Below are 23,565 nucleotides of genomic sequence, written 5' to 3'. Positions count from 1 at the left end.
AGATATACCACTTTGGATACTGTTGGGGGGAATGGCCTCTCAGGGGAAAGCAGCAACAGCCAAATTCATTGCACCGCAGTTGGCTCTGCTGCACAGTGGAGGAGTAAAAAGTGTGGGAATGCCAAAGTTATAGGGCGTTCAATTGTAAAGGGAATAGATAGATGTTTCTGTGGCCGCAAACGAGACTCCAGGATGGTATGTTGCCTCCCTAGTGCCAGGGTCAAGGATGTCTCAGAGCGGCTAGAGGACAATCTGAAGGGGGAGGGTGAACGGCCAGTGATCGTGGTACACATTGGTACAAATGACATTGGTAAAAAAAAGGGATGAGGTCCTAAAAGCAGAATATAGGGAGTTAGGAAGTAAGTTGGAAAGTAGGACCTCAAAGGTAGTGATCTCAGGATTACTACCAGTGCCACGTGCCAGTCAGAGTAGAAATAGCAGGATATATTGGATGAATACGTGGCTGAAGAGGTGGAGTGAAGGGGAGGGTTTCAGATTCCTGGGACATTGGGACTGGTTCTGGGGGAGTTGGGAGCAGTGCAAACTGGACGGGTTACACCTGGGCAGGACCGGGACTGATGTCCTCGGGGGAACATTTGCTAGAGTGGTTGGGGAGGGTTTAAACTAAAATGACAGGGGGATGGGGACCTATGCAAGGAATCAGAGGAGGGGGAATCAAATAAAGGACAAAAGACAGAAAGTGGAATAAGAAAAGTGATCGTCAGAGAAATCAAGGGCAAGAATCAGTGAAAAATAGTGGGAATGAGACAAGTAATGTTAAAAAGACAAGCCTTAAGGCTTTGTGCCTTAACGCGAGGAGCATTCACAATAAAGTGGATGAATTAACTGCGTAAATAGATGTAAACAGGTATGATATAGTTAGGATTACAGAGACATAGCTGCAGGGTGTCCAGGGATGGGAACTGAACATCCAGGGGCATTCAGTATTTAGGAAGGACAGACAAAAAGGAAAAGGCGGTGGAGTTGCATTGCTGGTTAAAGAGGAAATTAACGCAATAGTGAGTAAAGATATTAGCTCCGACGATGTGGAATCTGTATGGGTAGAACTGAGAAACACTAAGAGGCAAAAAATGTTAGTGGGGGTTGTATATGGACCCCCAAGCTGTAGTGGTGATGTTGGGAATGGCATTAAACAGGAAATTAGAGACCCATGTAATGAAGAAACATCTGTAATTATGGGTGACTTTAATCTGAATATAGATTGGGCAAATCAAATTAGTAACAATACTGTAGAGGAAGATTTCCTGGAGTGTAGACGGGTTGTTTTTCTGGACCAATACATTCAGGAACCAATGAGAGAACAGGTCATCTAGAGTCCATTATAAAAGACTTAATAGCTGAGCACGTGGAAAACAGTGGTAGAATCGGACAGAATCAGCATGGATTTACGAAAGGGAAATCATGCTTGACAAATCGACTGGAATTTTTTAGAGGATGTAACTGGTAGAGTTGATGAGGGGGAGCCAGTGGATGTGGTTTATTTGGATTTTCAGAAGGCTTTCAACAAAGTCCCACATAAGAGATTGGCGTGTAAAATTAAAGCGCATGGGATTGGGAGAAGTGTACTGAGATGGATAGAAAACTGGTTGGCAGACAGGAAACAAAGAGTAGGAATAAACAAGTGTTTTTCCAAATGGCAGGCAGTGACTAGTGGGGTACCGCTGGGATAGGTGCTGGGACCCCAGTTCTTCACAATATATATTGATGATTTAGATGAGGGAACTAAATGTAATATCTCCAAATTTGCAGAAGACACAAAGCTGGGTGGGAGGGTGAGCTGTGAGGAGGATGCAGAGATGCTTCAGTTTGATTTGGACAAGCTGAGTGAATGGGCAAATGCATGGCAGATGCAGTATAATGTGGATAAACATGAGGTTATCCATTTTGGTAGCAAAAACAGGAAAGCAGATTATTATCTGAATGGCTATAAATTGAGAGAGGGGAATGGGCAAAGAGACCTGGGTGTCCTTGTATACCAGTCGCTGAAGGTAAGCATGCAGGTGCAGCAGGCGGTAAAGAAGGCAAATGGTATGTTGGCCTTCATAGCCAGAGGATTCGAGTACAGGAACAGGGATGTCTTGCTGCAATTGTACAGGGCCTTGGTGAGACCACACCTGGAATATTGTGTGCAGTTTTGGTCTCCTTATCTGACGAAGGATGTACTTGCTATAGAGGGAGTGCAGCGAAGGTTTACCCGTCTGATTCCTGGGATGGCGGGACTGACATATGAGGAGAGATTGAGTCGATTGGGATTAAATTCACTGGAGTTCACAAGAATGAGGGAGGATCTCATAGAAACCTATAAAATTCTAACAGAACTAGACAGGGTAGATGCAGGAAGGATGTTCCCAATGGTGGGGGAGTCCAGAACCAGGGGTCACAGGCTGAGGGTATGGGGTAGACCATTTAGGACTGAGATGAGGAGAAATTTCTTTAACCAGAGAGTGGTGAGCCTGTGGAATTCTCTACCACAGAAAGTAGTTGAGACCAAAACATTGTAAGTTTTCACGGAGTTAGGGGAGAAAGTGGGAGCAGGCTATTGAACTGGATGATCAGTCATGATCATAATGAATGGCGGAGCAGGCTCGAAGGGCTGAATGACCTACTTCTGCTCCTAGTTTCTATGTGTCTATATTTCTATATCCCACCTGGGACCTAGAATAATTGATAAAAATGAAGCCTGCCTGCCCAATTGGCCTATGCAGCAAAGGTAGAAGTGCACAAAAACAATTGGACAGTTAGTGGCCTTAATTGGCCTCTTAATCGCCAGCGAGTACGCTTCCAATATTCATACACGCCTGCCAACCAAAATATTGCAAAGCAGTGCGGTGACATTGGGAAGCCTTCCCGGTATCATCACATGCCATTTTGCGCTGTGTTATGACTGCTGCACGCCTGCACAGCAATTGTTAAATTCAGGCCATGGTTCCAAAGTGATCATAGCTGTGAACTGAATATTTAAGGATATTTGAGAATTTGGAAGGACAGGAAGAAAGGCAAAAGGGGTGGGCTAGCTTTGTTATTCAAGAAAGAGATCAGTACAGTAGTGAGAAATGACCTTGCTTCAGAAGGTCAAGATGTGGAATCAGTTTGGGTGGATATAAGAAATAGCAGGGGAAATATACCACTGATGGGGAGTAATTTATTGGCCAGCTGATAGTAGCTGCACTGTCGGAAAGAGAATAAATAAATAATCAAGAAATAATGGAGGCTTGAAAGAAAGATATTGCAATAACTGTGAGTGCTTTTAATCTTTGATTGGACAAATCAAATTGGCAAAGGTAGCTTTGAGAATGAATTCATTGAATGTATTTGGAACAGTTTCTTTAGAACAGTATGCCCTGGAGCCATCTAGGGAACAGGCTGTTTTAGATCTGGTAATGTGTAATGAGGAAGGTTTAATTAATGACTGCATAGTAAGGGATCCTCTAGGTAAGAGTGATCATAACATGAGATGACTTCACAATCAGTCTAATGGTGAGAAATTGGGCTCTGAAACTAGTCTTAAACTTAAATCATGGCAATTACAAAGGTATGAAGACAGAGTTGGCTACAGTGGTGGAAAAACAGTTTAAGAGATAAGACTGTAGAGAAGCAGTAGCAAAAATTTAAGGAGATATTTCATAACTCTCAACAAAGATATATTCTATTAAGAAAGGGAGACTCCAAGGGATGCATCATGCATGTCTAACTAAAGAAATTAAAGATGGTAATCAAATTGAAAGAAAAGCTGGAAAGATTTGTGGTAGGCCAGAAGATTCAGAAAATTTTAGAAACCGACAAAGGATAACTAAAAGACAAAAAGATAGAGGGAAACATTAGAATGTGAAAACTAGCAAGAAAAGTAAGCAGTAAGAGCGGTAAGGGCTTGATTCCATTGGAGTTTAGAAGTGTGAAGTGTGATTTGATTGAAGTATATAAGGTCCTGAATGACCTTGACAAGGTGGATGTCAAAAGGATGTTTCCTCTCGTGGGTGAGTACAGAACTAGGGGGCATTGTTTTAAAATTAGAAGTCGCCCTTATAGGACAGAGATGAGAAAAAAAATCTCTCTCGGAGGACTGTGTGACTTTGGAATTCTCAGCCTCAAAAAGTGGTGGAGGCGGAGTCATTGAATATTTTTAAGGCAGAAATAGATAGATTCTTGTTAGGCAAGGGAATTAAAAGGTTACCGGGGTTAGATGGGAATGTGGAAATTGAAGCACAGTCAGATCAACCATGATCTTATTGAATGGCGGAGCAGGCTCGAGGGGCCGAATAGTCTACTCCTGTTCCTATTTCTTATGTTCTTATGTACAAGTATATAAAAATGAAGTGAGCATTTGTCCCTAAGTGGAGGAGACTGGGAAATTAATAATGGGAAACAAGGAAATGGCAGATGCTTTGAATGAATATCTTCTATTTGTATTGATGGTAGATCATTACATTTCCTCTCTGTGCTGCCTTCCATTCATTCACCCATATCTTTACATCTGCCAATTAATTTTGCCTCAGGTTATTGTCTCTAAAATTTTCCCACGACTGATATAGTTGCAGTTGCTGGGTTTATCTCCCTTCCCTTTTTATAACTTGCATTCCTTCAGTCGTCTCTCTTTTATATGCAGGAGGGATAGACTGTGGCCACAGCCTCTGCAATTTCCACCCTTGCTTCCCTCAGTGACCTGGGATATATTCCATCTGGATTGGGTGAATCTACTTTGATTGCTGCCCACCTTTGAAGTACTGCCTCTTTATGTATTTTTATTCTGTTCCATATTGCTACCACCTTCTCCCTTACTGACACATTGCCAGCATCCTCTTCTCCAGTGAAGACAGATGCAAGGTACTCATTTAGTACCTCCACCGTGACCTTGCCCAGGATTTTCCGGCCCTGTCAGCTGCTGGGATTGTCTGGTCCCGCTGGAAGTCAATGGACTTTTGGCTGGTCTGCTGCATTCCCCATGGCAGCTCCTGCTACAGTGGGGCCTGAAAATCCTGGCCCTTGTCTCCATAGAAGATTTCTTTTTTGACTCATCCTTCATTAAATATATTTATAAGAGATCTTTGCGTTACCTTTTATGTTTGCTGTTAATCTACGCTCTCTTTGTCTCACTTTTTTCCTTTTCTAGATCTCCTTTACACTTTGTACATTCTTTATTTTAATTCATTCATGGGATGTGGATTTCACTGGTTGGGCCAGCATTTATTGCCCATCCCTAGTTGCCCTTGAGAAGGTGGTGGTGAGTTGCCTTCTTGAACCGCTGCAGTCCATGTGGTGTAGGTACACCCACAGTGCTGTTAGGGAGGGAGTTCCAGGATTTTGACCCAGTGACAGTGAAGGAACGGTGATATATTTCAGGATGGTGAGTGGCTTGGAGGGGAACTTCCAGGTGGTGGTATTCCCATTTATCTGCTGCTCTTGTCCTTCTACGTGGTAGGGGTCATGGGTTTGGAAGGTGCTGTCAAAGGAGCCTAGGTGAATTCCTGCAGTGCATCTTTTAGATGGTACAAAATGATGCTACTGTGATCAGTGGTGGAGGGAGTGAATGTTTGTGGATGTGGTGCCAATCAAGCAGGCTGCTTTGTCCTGGATGGTGTCAGGCTTCTTGAGTGTTGTGGGAGCTGCACTCATCCAGAGAAGTGGTGAGTATTCCATCACACTCCTGACTTGTGCCTTGTAGACAGTGGACAGGCTTTGAGGAGCCAGGAGATGAATTACTCGTCACCGGATTCCTGGTCTCTGACCTGCTCTTGCAGCCACAGTATTTATATGGCTAGTCCAGTTCAGTTTCTGGTTAATGGTGACCCATTAGGATGCTGATATTGGGGGATTCAATGCCATTGAATGTCAAGGGATGATTTTCAGATTCTCTTGTTGGAAATGGTTATTGGTTGGTATTTGTGTGCGCGAACCTTACTTGCCATTTGTTAGCCCAAGCCTGGATATTGTCCAGATCTGGTTGCATTTGGACATGGATTGCTTCAGTATTTGATGAGTCGCGAATGATGCTGAACATTATGCAATCATCAGCGAACATCCCCACTTCTGACCTTATGATGGAAGGAAGGTCATTGATGAAGCAGCTGAAGATGGTTGGGATGAGGACTCTACCCTGAGGAACTCCTGCAGTGATGTCCTGGGGCTGAGATGACTGACTTCCAACAACCACAACCATCTTCCTTTGTGCTACATTCATCAGAACTGTATCACAAACCTGAAAATTATCAGTTGCCTTTTCCTATTTCACTTTAATCTCTAACCTGTTGGAGGTCTTCAAGATTACGAAAAGATTTGATAGGGCAGATTTCCAGAAAAAGTTTTTCCTTGTGTGGAGACCAGAATTAATGGCCACAAATATAAGATAATCACCAATAAATCCAGTTATTCAGGAGAAACCTCTTTACCCAGAGAATGGTGAGGATGTGGAACTTGCTACCACAAGGAGTAGTTGAGGTGGATAACAAGGATGTATTTAAGGTGAAGTTAGATATGCAAATGAGAGATAAAGAACTAGATGATTAAAGAAAAGTCTTATAAAGTTGCCAGAAGTAGAAGTTAACCTGAGGATTGGGAGGTTTTTTTGAAAACAGCAAAGGAAGACCAAGAAACTGGTAAAGAAAGGGAGAATACAATCTAGCAAAAAACATAAAAATGGACTGTAGAAGCTTCTATAGGTATGTAAAAAGGAAGCATTTGACTAAGACAAATGTAGCTCCGTTATAAGCAGAGTCAGGAGAATTCATAATGGGAAATAGAGAAATCGCAGAGAGGCTAAATGATTACTTTATGCCTGTTTCACTGAGGAAGATACGGGAAATCTCCCTGATTTAGAGATCTAAGGGACTAGGGAGAATGAGGAGTTGAAGGAAATTAGTATAAATAAGAAGGTTGTATTGGAGAAATTAATGGGACTGAAAGTTGATAAGTCCCTGGGACCTGATATTCTACATCCCAGAGTGTTGAAAGAGGTTGCTATAGAGATAATGGGTGCATTGGTGATCATTTTCCAAAATTCTATAGATTCTGGAATGGTTCCTGCAGATTGGAAGGTAGCAAATATCACCCCACTATTTAAGGAGGGAGGGAGAGAGAAAATTGGGAACTGCAGACCTGTTAGCCTCACATCAGTAGTAGGGAAAATGCTAGAATCTGTTATAAAGGATATGATAAATGGATACTTGAATAATCATGATCTGACTGGGCATAGTCAGCATGGATTTGTGAATGGAAAATCATGTTTGACAAACCTGTTGGAGCTTTTTGAGGATGTTACTAACAAAATTAATAAAGGAGAGTTGGTAGACGTAGTGTACTTGATAAAGACCCCCACAGGAGGTTGATTAGCAAAATAAAAGCACATGGGATAGGAGACAATGTTCTGGCATGTACTACGGATTGGCTAACAGGCAGAAAACAGAGAGTAGGGATAAATGGGTCATTCTCGTGTTGGCTGTGGCTAGTGGAGTATTGCAAGGATCAGTACTTGGGCCCCAGCTGTTCACAATATATATCAGTAATTTGGACGTGGGGACCAAATGTACCATTTCCAAGTTTGCAGATGATACAAAACTAGGCAGGAATGTGTGTTGTGAGGAAGATGTAAAGTGGCTACAGGAGGAATTGGACACACTTAGTGAATGGGCAAGAACATGGCAGATGGAATATTATGTGGAAAAATGTGAGGTTATCCACTTTGGTAGAAGGAACAGATGTGCAGAGTATTTCTTAAATGGTAAGAGATTAGAAAGTGTAGATGTACAAAGGGACCTGGGTGTCCTTGTCCATAAGTCATTGAAAGCTAACATGCAGATGCAGCAGGTAATTAGGAAGCTAATGGAATGTTAGCCTTTATCGCAAGAGGATTTGAGTACAAGAGTAGTGAAGTCCTGCTTCAATTGTATAGAAGTTTGGTTAGACTGCACCTGGAGTACTGTGTGCAGTTTTGGTCCCCTTACCTCAGAAAGGATATTATTGCCATAGAGGGAGTGCAACGAAGGTTCACCAGACCTCTTCTGGCGATGGCAGGACTGCCTCATGAAGAGAGATTGGGGAAACTGGGCCTGTATTCTCTAAAGTTTTGAAGAATGAGAGGTGATCTCATTGAAACCTACAAAATACTTAAAGGAATAGACAGGGTAGATGCAGGTGAGATATTTCCCCTGTTTAGGAAGCCCAGAACCAGGGGACACAATTTGAAAATAAGGGGAAAGCCACTTAGGGCTAAGATTAGGAGAAATATCTTTACTCAGAGGGCTGTGAATCTTTGGGATTCTCTACCCCAGAGGGCCGTGGAAGCTCAATCATTGAGTATGTTTAAGGTGGAGATTGATAGTTTTCCAATTAACAGTAACGTAAAGCGTTATGGGGATAGTGTGGGTAAAAGGCTTTGAAGCGTTCAATCAACCATGATCATATTGAACGGTGGAGCAGGCCCGATGGGCTGAATGGTCATCCCCTGTTCCTTTGTCCCTAGAAGGATATGTTATTGGGGTGAGATGGAAGAGGCTTGTGTAGGGCAGAATATCTTGTTTTGGTATTGCACATTCTATATTTATGATTCTGAACCTAAATATACTCATGTAAGTCACAGTCAAAACTCAGACTTAGAATTACAGAATCTTACAGCACATAAGGGTGCCATTTGGCCTGTCATTCGTATACTGGCTCTTTGAAAGAGCTGTTTAAATTAGCCCCACATTTTTCCCAAACCCTGTATATTAATCCTCTTCAAACATGTGTCCAATCTTCTTTGGAATGTTGCTATGGAATATAATTCCACCACACAGACCTTAACAACCCTCTGTGTGAAATAACTTCTCCTCATTTATCTTCTTTGACAATGATTTTAAATCTATAACCTCTGCTTACCAACCTACTTTTTCAAACAAAGACCATTCATCATTTTGAATCTCTCTATTAAATTTCCCCATAACCTTCTCTGCTCTAAGAAGAACAATCCCAGTTGCTCTTAATCTCTGCATGGAACTGAAATCTCAAATTACAGTAAATCTCCTTTGCACTCTCTCCAAGGCCTTGACATCCTTCTGAAAGCATGGTGCCCAGAACTCAACACAATACTCCAGTGGGGGTTTAATCAGTGATTTGCAAAGGTTTAGCATGACTTCATTGTTTTTGTATTCAATGCCTCTATTTACAAAGGCCAGTATCTGACACCCTTCCTTAACCACCCAATCACCTTGTCTGACCACCTTCAAAGGCGAATATTTTCACATGAATGACAAAGAACCCAGACCAGTCCATATAAATCACACAGAACCCAGACCAGTTCATATAAATCACACAGTACCCAGACCAGTCCATGTAAATCACACAGAACCCAGACCAGTCCATATAAATCACACAGAACCCAGACTTGTCCATAAAAATTACACAGAATCCAGACCTGTCCATGTTCAATCAGAAGCATCCTTCTTTTGAAAGGTAGTTTTGCATATTTCTCAGGGGACTGTTCATACACTGCTACATATTCAGCATTAATCAGAGGAATTGCTCATTTTGTCTGCCAGCCACCTTGCATACTTGGAAATCTTGGTGTAAACTCCATATACACGTTTACTGCCACATTTCTCGGGTCCGCCCCAAGACACCAGCCCTTGAGCCACCCAGGTCTGTGTGTCTGGGTTGTACATAATGAATGCTCCTCCACTGTCCCCCAAACATGTGTCCTTTCCACCTTCATAAAAGCCAGCACAGAACATGTTATCTGTCACATTGTAGCTGTCAGAACGTGACTCATAGCTGCTCTTACATTCTGCCTGCAGCGTGACTGGCAGCTTCACATACTGCAAGATGTTTGACAGTGTTGCATGGTCACTGCCAGTGGCATCATCCATGGTTAAGTTAGGATTAGTAATACCCCACCCAGCCACCAATCCCAGAGTATTTGGCTGTGGTCCTTCCATTTCCTGGCTGGGAAGACACAAAGGCATCACAAAGATGTTCATAGAGACCTTGTCCTTCATCTTCACCAAAGCAATGTCATTGTTGTAAGTTCTGGGATCAAATGCTTTGTGAAGAATGATCCTCTCGACAGTTCTCTTCACAGCAGCTTCCTTTTGTCGAACATCATGGAGCCCCAGATAGATAGTGACATATTCACTTGGAACCAGAGTGATGGTGTTATCCCGTCTTTGTGAGCGCAGCACGTGGGCTGCAGTCAGTACCCAGGTTCTGGAGAGCAAAGCTCCGCTCCCAAACCACTTGTCCTTTGGGACTCGGCTCATATCCTCCACCACCATCAATAATTGCCAAGGGAAGAAGCCTGGGTGTGCAGTTCGCCCTCCAATAATCCGCTTGTTGAGTGGCGGCAGGGATCGAGCTGGCCTTCCACAGACTATCATTAACAAATAAAAACACAACAGTAAAGTGCAGTTAAATAATCAGCGCACAATGAGATCAGCAAAAGTTCAGTTCTGTGCAATCGTCAGGTGCAGATTGGAAGTGATCAGTAATTTCTCAGTCAGTATTTCTCTCAATTTCAGCTTTTTAAAAACAGAAAATAATGAGGGATTTTGATTCTTATTTCACTTTTCCTCAAAGTTAAGCAGAGAGTCAATTTCTAACACATCGGATGCAATTGTCAGTTATGGCAGGCACAGGATAGATGGAGGAAAGGACTAGTAGTTAGGTGCTGCAAGTTGTAATCTCTATTGGGAAGGTTGGAGGGGGGGTCAGGTCATTGTACAAATCAGAAATAACAATAGTTAGAGCAAGAAAGTGTATAATTAATCAAGATGGAAACGGAATTCATGTGGATTGAGAGCAAGGTCAGACGATCTCACTTTCATTGATACTACAGAGCAGCTAACAGTCCCAAGGCAATTGGGAAATAGTGATCATAATATAATTGAATTCCACATTAAACTTGAAAGTGACATACTGCGATCCCAGAGATAGCTGCATAATGTATGCACTGGTTATGATTTTCCAAAATTCCTTAAATTTTAAAACGGACCCAGTGGATTGGAAGCTAGTGAATGTAACATCCTAGGAACATATGACTGAGGAGCAAGTCTAGACTTTTCACCCTTCATCATTCTATAAGATCATGGCTGATCTGATTGGGATCTCAACTCCATTTTCCTGAATTCTCCCACCCATAACCTTTGACTCTCTTGTCTATCAAAAATCTATCGAACGCAGTCTTGAATAAATTTAATGACTCAGCCTCTATTGCTTTCTGGGGAAGAGCATTCCACAGAGAGAAAAAAAATTCTCTTCATCTCCATCTTAAAAGGGAGACTCGTTATTCTTAAACCATGTCCCTGAGTTCTAGTCTCCCACACAAGAGGAAACATCCTCTGAGTGTCCATCCTATCAAATCCCCTCTGGATCTTATATGTTTCAATAAGATCACCTCTCATTCTTCTAAACTCACATGGGTACAGGCCCAGCCTGTTCAACCTTTCCTCATAAGATAAGCCCCTATTTCCAGGAATGAGTCAAGTGAACCTTCTCTGAACTGCTTCTAATGTAATTATATCCTTCATTAATAAGGAGACCAAAACTGTACACAGTGCTCCAGATGTGGGCTCACAAAGGCCCTGTACAGCTGCAGTAAAACTTTCCTACTTTTATATTCCATTCCTCTTGTAATAAACACCAACTTTCCATTTGCCTTTCTAATCACTTGTTGTACCTGCAGACTAACATTTGTGGTTCATGTACCAGGACACCCAGATTCCTCCGTTTTACCAAGTTCTGCAATCTCTTGCTATTTAAATATATACTGCTTTTCTGTTCTTCCTGCCAAAAAGGACAAATCAAATGGAGTCAGGAGGTGAGTTACTCACCACAGGATTCCCAGCCTCTGACCTGGTCTTATGGCTACAGTATTTATATGGCTAGTCCAGTTCAATTTCTGGTCAATGGTAACCCCCAGGATGTTGATAGTGGGGGATTAAGTGATGGTAATGCCATTGAAAATCAAGGGGCAATGGTAAGATTCTCTTTTGTTGGAGATTGGCATTTCCTGGCACTTCTGTAGTCAAATGTCACTTGCCACTTGTAAGTCCAAGTGCACTCGGACAAAGAACACGGAAAGTCAGTAAGCCGATACAACAAGTGATTAGGAGGCAAATAGCATTCTGGCCTTTATTGCAAGGGTATTTTAAGCATAAAATAAAACCATACAACGATAGAAAAGTCACGGTGCAGAAAGAGGCCATTCCGCCCATCATGTCTGTGCTGGTCAGAAAAAGATTAAAAAGAAACTAGCCGTTCATTTTAATCCCACTGTCCAGCACCCGGTCCGTAGCCTTGCAGGTTACAGCAGTTCAGATGCAGATCCAGGTACCTTTTAAATGAGTTGAAGGTTTCAGCCTCAACCACCAACTTAGGCAGTGAATTTCAGACACCCACCACCCTCTGGGTGAAAAAGATTTTCCTCTTGTCCCCCCTAACCCTTCTACCAATCACCTTAAATCTATGTCCCCCTGTAATTGACCCCTCAGCTAGAGGAAACAAGTCTTTCCTATCTACCCTATCTAAGCCCCTCATAATTTTTAACACTTCAATTAGGTCACCCTTCAACCTCCTTTGCTCTAAGGAAAACAACTCTATATCCAATCTTTCCAATTGATTGGAATTTTCAAGCCCCAGCAACATTCTTGTAAATCTCCTCTGCACTCTCCCCAGAGTAATTATGTCCTTCCTGTAATGTGGTGACCAGAATTGTACACAAAATGCCAGCTGTAGCCTAACCAGCATTTTATACAGTTTCATCATTACATCCCTGCTTTTGTATTCAATACCTTGCCCAGTAAAGGAAAGCACTCCACATGGAAATCCTGCTACAATTGTCCAGGGCTTTGTTGAGATCACACATAGAAAACCATGTGCGGTTTTGGTCTCCATATTTAAGGAAGAATATACTTGCATTGGAGGCGGTCCAGCAAAGGTTCACTAGATTAGTCCCTGGAATGAGAGGTTTATCTTATGATGAGAGATTGAGTAAATTGGGACTATATTTTCCAGAGACCAGGAGAATAAGAGCTTATCTCAAACAAGATTCTGAGGGGGCTTAACAGGGCAGACTCTGTGAGGTTGTTTCCCCTGGCTGGGGAACCTAAACACGGGGGCACAGTCTCAGGATAAGGGGCCGATCATTTAGGACTGAGATGAGGAGAAATTACTTCACTCAAAGGGTTATGAATCTTTGGAATTCTCTACCCCAGAGGGTTGTGGATGTTCCATTGTTGAATATATTTAAGGCTGAGACAGTCAGATTTTTGGTCTCTCAGAATCAAGAGATATTGGGGTTGCGGGGGTAGGGGGTGGAGGTGGTTGGTGAGAAAATGCAGTTGAAGTGTGATCATATTGAATGGTGGAACAGGCCACTGCCACTATCTCTTACGTTTCTTTTGGGATGGGGATGGGGAGAGGTTTGATTGGGAGGTGGCAGATTGGGTGGGGAGTAGCTTCATGTTCAATTTTGTAAGTTTCTCTGTTCATAACTTAGACAATATCACTGAGGGTGAGAAGACGGAATCTGTTAAACACGTTCTGATATGCAGTAACAGTGATGAACTTATTGAGGTGAGTCAGTAAAGTGTTTCATCATCATGGAAACCAAATAATTCTGTACTTAAGAGATATTTTTCATTTAAATAGAAGAAGAGACCAGAAGTGCCAGGAAACTCCCCATCATTCCCTAATATTCCCAGCTACATATTTTCATTGCTAATGTTCATAATGAATACTGGACAGGATTATTATAAACCACTCAATGCATTGAAATTACACAAGGAAGAATCTAAAGAGATTTTGTCATGACCATGGGATTCTTCATCCATTCAAAGGAATATATTACTGATTCTTCAAAAAGGCCAAGTGTAAGAAAGGCTTACTTTTTACACATTATACTCTGCCAATCAGAGGCAGAATATTTTGCTTTGTCCTGGTCTGGGAGTTGGGGGCAGGGTGGGTGATGGTCGGGGGTTGGGGGGGCGCCATTCAGAACTCCTGAAATTTATAGATGCCAACACATGTTCAACTTGTCCAGAAAACCTTTCCAATGCAATGGCAGCAAAGCAACACAGGATTCAGAAGGGGATCTGGTTAAAATCAACAGAGTAGATCCCATACTTGGGATCCTGCTATCCAGGGTCACACATTGTCATTTATGCTGCTGTTTCTGGCATTGAATAGGAACGGGCAAATGCAGCGTGAGGATAGGCAGCTAGTGAGGAGCTGCTGATTCCTGTCTCATCACCCCACAAGTGTTGAAAATTTAAAAATCCAGCCTTCAGTGACACAACCAGTTCAATTTGAGACCTCAATAATTGTGCCTCGTGTTACACAAGCACCACTTGTTCAATGGGAAGACACGAGTAAAGTGAGAGCATAGTTCATCAGCTCAATTCATTTACTGCCAATGTTTACGCCTTAAAGTGTCCTTCCCTCCCCTGTGGAATATCACATTCACATTTTTATCTCATTTATTATTGATCCTCTGGAAGATGTACAGTGGCTGATGTCAGGAAACATATCTTCATACAGAGGGTAGTGCAAATCTGAAACTCTCTCCCTCGCTAAGAGCTCTGGATGCTGAGGGTCTGTTGGAACGTTCACCATGGAGGTGGATGGATTTTGTCAGATACGAGCACCCAGAGAAATGGAGCAAAGGCAGGAAAATGGTGTCAAATAAAGACAGAAAATGTTGGAAAATCTCAGCAGGTCTGTGGAGAGAGAAACAGAGTTAACATTTCGAGTCCATATGACTCTTCTTCAGAGCTAAAGAGAAGTAGAAATGTCTTGAAATTTATACTGTTTAAGGGAGGGGGGGTGGTGGTGGAGCAGGTGAAGCTGGATAGAAGGCCAGCGATAGGTGGGGGCAAAGGAGAGATTGACAAAGATGTCATGGACAAAAGGACAAAGGGGTGTTAATGGTAGTGGTACTGGCTAAAGGAGGTGCTGATAGTGGCATTAAGGTCAGAAAGCAGAATGTGATAATAGCAGGACAAGGGTAAGCACTCTGGAAAGAACAACATGAGCTAGTGACAGATGGCCCTAGGTGGGGTGGGGTTGGGGGAGGGGAAAGTGGTGCGGAAAAGGATAGAAATGGGATAAAAGGGGGATAATAAAAGGGATAAAACAATGAATTAATGAATAAAAATGAAAATGAATAAAAATAAGTGGATAAAAATAGAAAAGAATTTTGTAAAAAGGGATTAAAAAAAGGGAATAACGATGAAGGAGAGAGTTCATGGTATGAAGTTGTTGAACTCAATATTAAGTCCGGAAGGCTGCAAAGTGCCTAGTCGGAAGATGAGGTGCTGTTCCTCCAGTTTACGTTGAGCTTCACTGGAACATTGCAGCAGGCCAAGGACGGACATGTGGGCATGAGAGCAGGGTGGAGTGTTGAAATGGCAAGTGACAGGGAGGTCTGGGTCATGCTTGAGGACAGACCAAAGGTGTTCTGCAAAGCGGTCACCCAGTCTGCGTTTGGTCTCTTCAATGTAGAGGAGACCGCATTGCGAGCAGTGAATGCAGTAGACCAAACTGAGGGAAGTGCAAGTGAAGCACTGCTTCACTTGAAAGGAGTGTTTGGGCCCTTGGACAGTGAGGAGGGAGGAGGTAAAGGGGCAGGTGTTGCACCTTCTGCTTTTGCAGGGGAAGGTGCCGAGGGAGGGGGATGAGGTGTAGGAGGTGATGGAGGAGTGGACCACGGTGCCCTGGAGGGAATGGCCTCTATGGAATGCCGATGGGGGTGGTGAAGGGAAGATGTGTTTGGTGGTGGCATCATGCTGGAGTTGGTGGAAATGGCGGAGGATGATCCCTTGAATGCGAAGGCTGGTGGGGTGAAAAGTGAGAACAAGGGGGACGCTATCATGGTTCTAGAAACTGGACAAGGGGAGAAAGAATGGAGTTAAGATAGGAAGAAATGAGTCCCATGGGGCAGGAACAGGCTGACATGTTCAGCCTGTTTGTGGATTTTAGGAAAGATGTAGAAGCGGGCTGTCCAGGGTTGGGAAATTATGAGGTTCTTTTGCAGAGTGCATACCCTTGCTCTGCTATCCTACCTTTATGCCACTATAAGCACCTTTTTTTAGTCCTTACCATGACCATTAACACCCCTTTGTCCTTTTGTTCATGACATCTTTGTCAATCTCTCCTTTGCCTCCACCTATCACTGGCCTTCTATCCAGCTTCACCTGCTCCACCCCCTTTAAACAGTATAAATTTCATAGCATTCATAGACTCATAGACGTTTACAGCACAGAAGGAGGCCATTCTGCCCATCGTGTCCACGCCAGTCAACAAAGATCTGACTACACTAATCCCATTTTCCAGCGCTTGGTCCATAGCCCTGGAGGCTATGGCAACGCAAGTGAATATCTAAATACTTCTTAAATGTTATGAGAGTTTCTGACTCAACCACCTTTTCAGGCAGAGAGTTCCAGACTCCCACCATCTTCTGGGTGAAAAAATTTCTCCCCACTTAGCCTCCTGCCTCTTACCTTAAATCTATGCCCCCTGGTTATTGATCTCACTACTAATGGAAAAAGTGCCTTCCTATCCACCTTATCTATGTCCCTCATAATTTTATACACCTCTATTAGGACGCCTCTCAACCTTCATTGCTGCAAGGAATATAAGCCCAGCCTACCCAATCTTTCCCCATAGCTCAGATCCTCCAGCCCAGGCAGCATCTTGGTCAATCTCCTCTGCATCCTTTCCAGTGCAATCACATCCTTCCTATAATGTGGTGACCAGAACTGCACACAGTCCTCCAGTTGTGGCCTAACCAGCGTTTTATACAGTTCCAGCATAACCTCCTTGCTCTTGTATTCTATGCTTCGACTAATAAAGGCGAGTATCCCATATGCCTTCTTAACCACCTTATCTACCTGCTCTGCTACCTTCAGGGATCTATGGATATGTACACCAAGGTCCCTCTGATCGTCAGCACTTTCCAAGGTCCTACTATTCATAGTGTAATCTCTTGCCTTGTTAGCCCTCCCCAAGTGCATTACCTCACACTTTTCCAGGTTGAATTCCATTTACCACTGCTCTGCCCACCTGACCAGTCCATTGATATTCTCTTGCAGTTTACAGCTATCCTCCTCACTATTTACCACCCGACCAATTTTCATGTCATCCGCGACGTTCTTGATGATACCCCCTACACTTAACTCCAAATCATATATGTACACCACAAACAGCAAGGCCCCCAGCACCAAGCCCCATTGGAAACAGACTTCCAGTCACAGAAACATCCCTCTACCATCACCCTCTGCTTCCTGCCTCTCAGTCAATTTTGGATCCAATGTGCCACTTTGCCTTGGATCCCACGGGCTCCTACTTTCTTGATCAGTCTGTCATGAGGGACCTTATCAAAAGCCTTGCTAAAGTCCATGTGGACCACATCAAATGTGTCACTCTCATCAATACTCTCCTCAAAAAATTCAAACAAATTTGTCAAACACTACCTTCCCTTCACAAATCCATGCTGACTATCCCTGATTAATCCGTGTTTCTCCAAGAGCAGATATATTCTGTCCCTCAGAATTCTTTCCAATAACTTCCCCACCACTGAGATCAGACTGACTGGCCTGTAATTTCCTGGTCTATCTCTTTCTCCCTTTTTTAATAATGGGACAATGTTAGCAGTCCTCCAGTCCTCTGGCACTTTACCTGCGGCCAGAAGGGATTTGAAAATTACTGCCAGGGCCCCTGCTATCTCTTCCCTTGCCTCCCTCAACAGCCTGGGATACATCTCATCTGGGCCTGTGGATTTATCCACTTTTAAGGCTGCTAAACCCGCTAGTTCCTCCTCTCTCTCTCTCTCTCTGTTAATTTCCTCTAATATTTCACAGTCCTCCACCCTGATGTCTATACCTGCATTGTCCTTTTCCATTGTGAAGACCGACACAGATTATTCATTGAGGATGGCACTCACGTCGCTAATTGGCCTTAATCTTTCCCTAGTTATTCTCTTGCTCTTTATACAGTTAAAAAAAACCCTTTGGGGTTTCCTTTATTCTACCCACCAATGCTTTCTCATGCACTCTCTCAGCTTTCCTAATTTCCTTTCTAAGTTCCCCTCTGCACTTTTTATACTCATCTAGGGACTCTGCTCCATTGAGCCCTTGGTATCTGCCAAAAGCTTCTCTTTTTTTCTTAATCCTAACCTTTATGTCCCTTGACATCCAGGGATCTCCAGACTTCATCCCCCTCTTTGTCTTTACAGGAACATATTTGCCCTGTACTCTCGCTATTTCCTCCTTGAATGTCTCCCACTGCTCAGACACCGTTTTATCTGCAAGTAGCTGCTCCCAGTCCATTTGGGCCAAATTGTGTTTCATCTGAGTAAAATTAGCCTTTCCCCAGTTTAGAACTTTTATTCCCGGCCCAACCTTATCCTTTTCCATAACTATTCTAAATCTAACTGAGTTATGGTCACTATCTCCAAAATGCTCCCTTACTGATACGCCTTCCACCTGCCTGGGCTTATTTCCAAATATTAGGTCCAGAACTTCCCCTCCCTTGTTGGGCTTTCTATATATTGACTAAAAAAGTTCTCCTGGATGCAACTTAAGAATTTTGCTCCCTCTCTACCTTACACACTAAGACTATCCCAGTTAATATTTGAGTAGTTAAAATCCCCTAATATTACTGCCCTATTATTTTTACATTTCTCTGAAATTTGATTATATATTTGATCCTCTATCTCTCCCTGACTGTTTGGGGGCCTATAGTATACACTCAACAGCGTGTTTGCCCCTTTTGTGTTTTTTACTTCTACTCACATGGCCTCATTTGATGATCCTTTCAAGATACCATCCCTTGTCACTGCTATAATTGATTCCTTAATCAATATTGTGACCACCCGCCCCTCCTCTTCTATCCCCATCTCTATCTCATCTGAATACCCAATAACCAGGAATGTTGGGCTGCCAATCCTGCCCTTCTTTTAGCCAAGTCTCGGTTATAGCTATGAGATCATACTCCCACGTGCCTATCTGTACCCTCAGCTCCTCTGTCTTATTCCTCAGGCTCTTTGCATTAAATTATATTCCATTTAGACTTGCTAAACTCAGTCCTTTCTTATCTGGCCTATGTTTCCTCTGCCTCCAGACTAACTTACTAGCATTTTAAGTTCTAATTCCACCTCAGCTTCTCTCCCCTCTGAACTACTTTTCAGGATCTCATCCCCCCACCAATTTAGTTTAAATCCACCCCAAGAGCATTAACAAACCTCCCCGCAAGGATGTTGGTCCCATTCTGTTCATATGTAATCCGTTCAACTTGTACAGATCCCACCTCCCCTAGAAACAGTCCCAATGCCCCAGGAATCTAAAGCCCTCCCTCCTGCACCATCTCTCCAGCCACACATTCATCTGCTCTATCCTTCTGTTCCTATACTCACTACTGTGTGGCATCAGGAGTAATCTGGAGATTACTACCTTTGAAGTCCTGCTTTTCAATTTCCTACCCAACTCCCTAAAGTCTGCTTGCAGGACCTCATTTATCTTTCTTCCTGTGTCATTGGTCCCAACACAGACCAGGACCTCTGGCTGTTCACCCTCCCCCTTCAGAATGTCCTGCAGCCGTTCCTTAACATCCATGACCCCGGCACCCGGGAGGCAACAAACCATCCTGGAGTCACGTCTACAGCCGCAGAAGCGCCTGTCTATTCCCCTGATTAACAAGTCCCCTACCACTATAGCCCTTCCATGCTTCTTCCTTCCCCCTGAGCAGTTAAAGCACCCAAGTGCCATGGGCTTGGCTCTAGTTGGCCTCCACAGAGGAACCGCCACTCTCACCATTTTACCGTTTTCCAAGGCCCCTTGGTTTGTCAGCGCTCGGGGGATTTGCTCACTACCTGCCTGGTTCCCTCCTTCTTCCACCCCGCCCCCCCCCCCCCGCCTCTCGAGCAGTTGGACCACCCACAGTGCCATTGCCTTGGCTCTGATTGGCCTCCACAGGGGAGCCGCCACTCTCACCGTTTTCCAAGGCTGAAAAACGGTCTGCGAGCGAGATGCACTCGGGGGATTCCCTCACTACCTGCCTGGTCCCCTTCTTCTGTCAGGCAGTCACCCATTCGCTCTCTGCCTGCACTTCCTTAAGCTGCGGGGTAACCACGTCCTGAAACGTGCTGTCCACGAACCTCTCAGCCTCGCGAATCCACCGTGGTGCCCCCAGCTGCTGCTCAGGCTCCAAAACCCGGAGCGCGAGTTACTCCAGTCAGAGGCACCTCCTGCACACATGGTCATCCAGAACACCAGGAACGTCTGGGATTTCCCACATAACGCAGGATGTGCAAATCACAGGACTGAGCTCCCCAGACATATCTAAACGAAATAGAATAGGACCCTCGCTTTTATTTTACCCTTACTCCTACTTGAGTATAGATGCTAGATCCTCCTCTCACACTTTCCTTTAGGTGCTGCTGGACTCTACTTCTCATTAGCTCTGAAGAAGGATCATACAGACTTGAAATATTAACTCTGTTTCTCTCCCCACAGATGCTGTCAGACATACTGAGTTTTTCCAGCATTTTCTGTCTTTGTTTCATATTTCCAGCACCCGCAGTGTTTTGCTTTTATCTTAGAGTTTAATTCACTGCCACTTCTCTTCCAGGAATGCCTACCTTAAAGAAGTACCGCTCTTCTCTCCGACAGGATTTCCGCTTGTCTCTTTTGCCCTGTTCACCTTCATTGTTTTCCATTTCCCTCTTGCTGTTTGACAAGGTGTTTACTAAAATTCGCTTTCACGTATTTCCTTCTTCAGTGACTTCTCCAACTTACCTCACGTGGATTTCAACTGAAGTTCTATCCCTCATGTTTTGAACCCACACAGGATTACAGATATCTCCGGGACATACAACGCTCCTCGGACCACTGTTCTCGCCGCATCCTGAGGTCCACACTCAGTGCCATACACCACCATATGAAGACACTTGACCTCTCTCTCCAACAGTACCAATTCACCCTATCTCAAAGCTGTCCTTGCCCCCAGTTTCATTTTATTCTTCGTCTCATCTGACACCTTAACAAGAAACTTTTCCTCTTCCTTTCAGGTTTTAAGTAACACAAGCTCCAACAACCATTGATACCAACACCCATCCAGGACTCTCCACCCCGTCCCGTCCCTCTGACCCCATCCCGTCCTAGAGTCATAGAGGTCTACAGCACAGAAAAAGGCCCTTTGGCCCATCGAGTCTGCGCCAGTCAAAGAAATACCTAACTATTCTAATCCTATTTTCCAGCACTAGGCCCATAGCCTTGAATGCCATGGCATCGCAAGTGCACATCCAAATACTTCTTAAATGTTATGAGGGTTTCTGCCTCTACTACCCTTTCAGGCAGTGAGTTCCAGATTCCCACCGCTCTCTGGGTGAAAAAATGCTTCCTTGCATCCCCTCTAAACCTCCTGCCCCTTACCTTAAATCTATGCCCCCTGGTTATTGATTCCTCCACCAAGGGGAAACGTTCCTTCCTGTCTACCTTAATCTATGCCCCTGATAATTTTATACATTTCAATCATGTCCCCCCTCAATCTCCTCTGTTACTAAGAAAATAATCCCAGTCTATCCAATCTCTCCTCATAACTAAAACTCTCCAGTCCAGGCAACATCCTGGTAAATCTCCTCTGCACTCTCTCTTGTGCAATCACATCCTTCCTATAATGCGGATTCCAGAACTGCACGCAATACTCCAGCTGTGGCCTAACCTGCATTTTATACAGTTCCAGCATAACCTCCCTGCTCTATATTCTATGCCTCGGCTAATAAAGGCAAGTATCCCATACGCCTTCTTAACCACTTTATCTACCTGTCCTGCTACCTTAAGGGACCGGTGGGCACGCACACCAAAGTCCCTCTGATCCTCGCTACTTCCCAGGGTCCTACCATTCATTGTGTATTCCCATGATTTAATTGTCCTGCCCAAGTGCATCACCTCACACTTATCTGGATTAAATTCCATTTGCCACTGATCAGCCCATCAGACCAGCCCGTCTTAATCCTCCTGTAATCTAAAGCTATCCTCCTCACTATTTACCACCTCACCAATTTTCCTGTCATTTGTGAACTTACTGATCAACCCTCCTACATTCAAGTCTAAATTGTTTATATATACCACAAACAGCAAGGGACCCAACACCGATCCCTGTGGAATCCCACTGGACATAGGCATCCAGTAACAAAAACACCCCTCGACCATCACCCTCTGCTTCCTGCCACTCAGCCATTTCTGGATCCAATTTGCCAAATTGCCTTGGATCCCATGGACTCTTACCTTCGTTATCAGTCTCCCAAGCAGGACCTTAATGCTGAAGTCCAAGTAGACCACGTCAAATGCATTGCCCTCATCTACACACCTGGTCACCTCTTCAAAAAATTCAATCAAATTGGTCAGACATGACCTCCCCTTAACAAAACCATGCTGACTGTCCTTGGTTAATCCCTGCCTCTCCAAGTGCAGATTAATTCTGTCCCTCAGAATTGCTTCCAATAGTTTCCCCACCAATGAGGTTAGGCTGACTGGCCTGTAGTCCCCTGGTTTATCCCTTCCTCCCTTCTAGAATAATGGTACCACATTGGCTGTTCTCTTGTCCTCTGGCACCTTTCCTGTGGCCAGAGAGGTATTGAAAATTATTGCCAGTGCCCCTGCTATCTCCTCCTTTGCCTCACCCAACAGCCTGGGTTACATTTCATCCGGGCCTGGAGATTTATCGACTTTATAGCCTGTCAGACCACTTAGAACCTCCTCCCTTTCTATGCTCATTTATTTATTTATATCACAATCCTTCTGCCTGATTTCCATACCCATGTCGTCCCTCTCACTTGCGAACACCCGACACAAAGTATTCATTTAGAACCCTACCTATGCCTTCTGGCTCTGCACACAAATTACCACTGTGGCCCTTAATGGGCCCTACTCTTTCCCTGGATATCCTCTTACTCTTAATGTACTTGTAAAATAACTTTGGATTTTCCTTTATTTTACCTGTCAATGTATTTTCATGCCCCCTTATTGGTCTCCTAATTTCGTTTTTAAGTTCCCCCCTACACATTCTATACTCCTCTGGGGCTTCTGCTGTTTAGAGCCCTCGGTATCTGCCATTAGCCTCCCTTTTTCTTTTTATCCAATCCTACATACCCCTCGACATCCAGGGTTCCCTGGATTTGTTGGTTCCATCCTTTATCTTTACTGGAATATGTTGGCCCTGTACTCTCCCTATTTCCTTCTTGAATGAGTCCCACTGCTCTGACTCAGATTTACCTAAAAGTAGCTGCTCCCAGTCCACTCTGGCCAAATCATATCTGATCTTATTAAAATCGGCCTTCCCCCAATTTAGAACTCTGATTTCTGGCCCATCCTTGTCCTTTTCCATAACAACCTTGAATCTAACGGAGTTATGATCACTGTCTGCAAAATGCTCCCCCACTGATACCTCTACCATCTACCTGGCTTAATTCCCTAAAATTAAATCCAGGACCGCCCCCTCTCTTATAGGACCTTCTACGTACTGGCTTAAAAAGCTCTCCTGGATGCGTTTTAAGAATTCCAGTCCCTCTAAACCTATCACACTATG

General features: G+C 43.8%; 1 protein-coding gene across 5 annotated transcripts in view; it reads right to left on the bottom strand.

The window, feature by feature from the left end:
* masp1 (MBL associated serine protease 1) overlaps window positions 1–23,565 on the bottom strand; it is a 689,839-nt gene that overhangs the window by 121,105 nt on the left and 545,169 nt on the right. The window contains exon 11 of one of the 5 annotated variants that reach the window (XM_041208619.1): window positions 9,407–10,354. The exons of the other annotated variants lie outside the window; for them this stretch is intronic. Coding sequence (XP_041064553.1) covers window positions 9,495–10,354 — 860 coding nt within the window. The 3' untranslated portion in view covers window positions 9,407–9,494. Of the gene's footprint in view, window positions 1–9,406; window positions 10,355–23,565 lie in introns of those variants that run through there. 5 annotated transcript variants of the gene reach the window in all.

The sequence above is a fragment of the Carcharodon carcharias genome, chromosome 2 (genome assembly GCF_017639515.1).
Source record: "Carcharodon carcharias isolate sCarCar2 chromosome 2, sCarCar2.pri, whole genome shotgun sequence".
Taxonomy (NCBI): Eukaryota; Metazoa; Chordata; class Chondrichthyes; order Lamniformes; family Lamnidae; genus Carcharodon; species Carcharodon carcharias.
The sequence above is the reverse complement of the archived record's forward strand: the minus strand, read 5'-3'. Positions and strand labels throughout refer to the sequence as shown.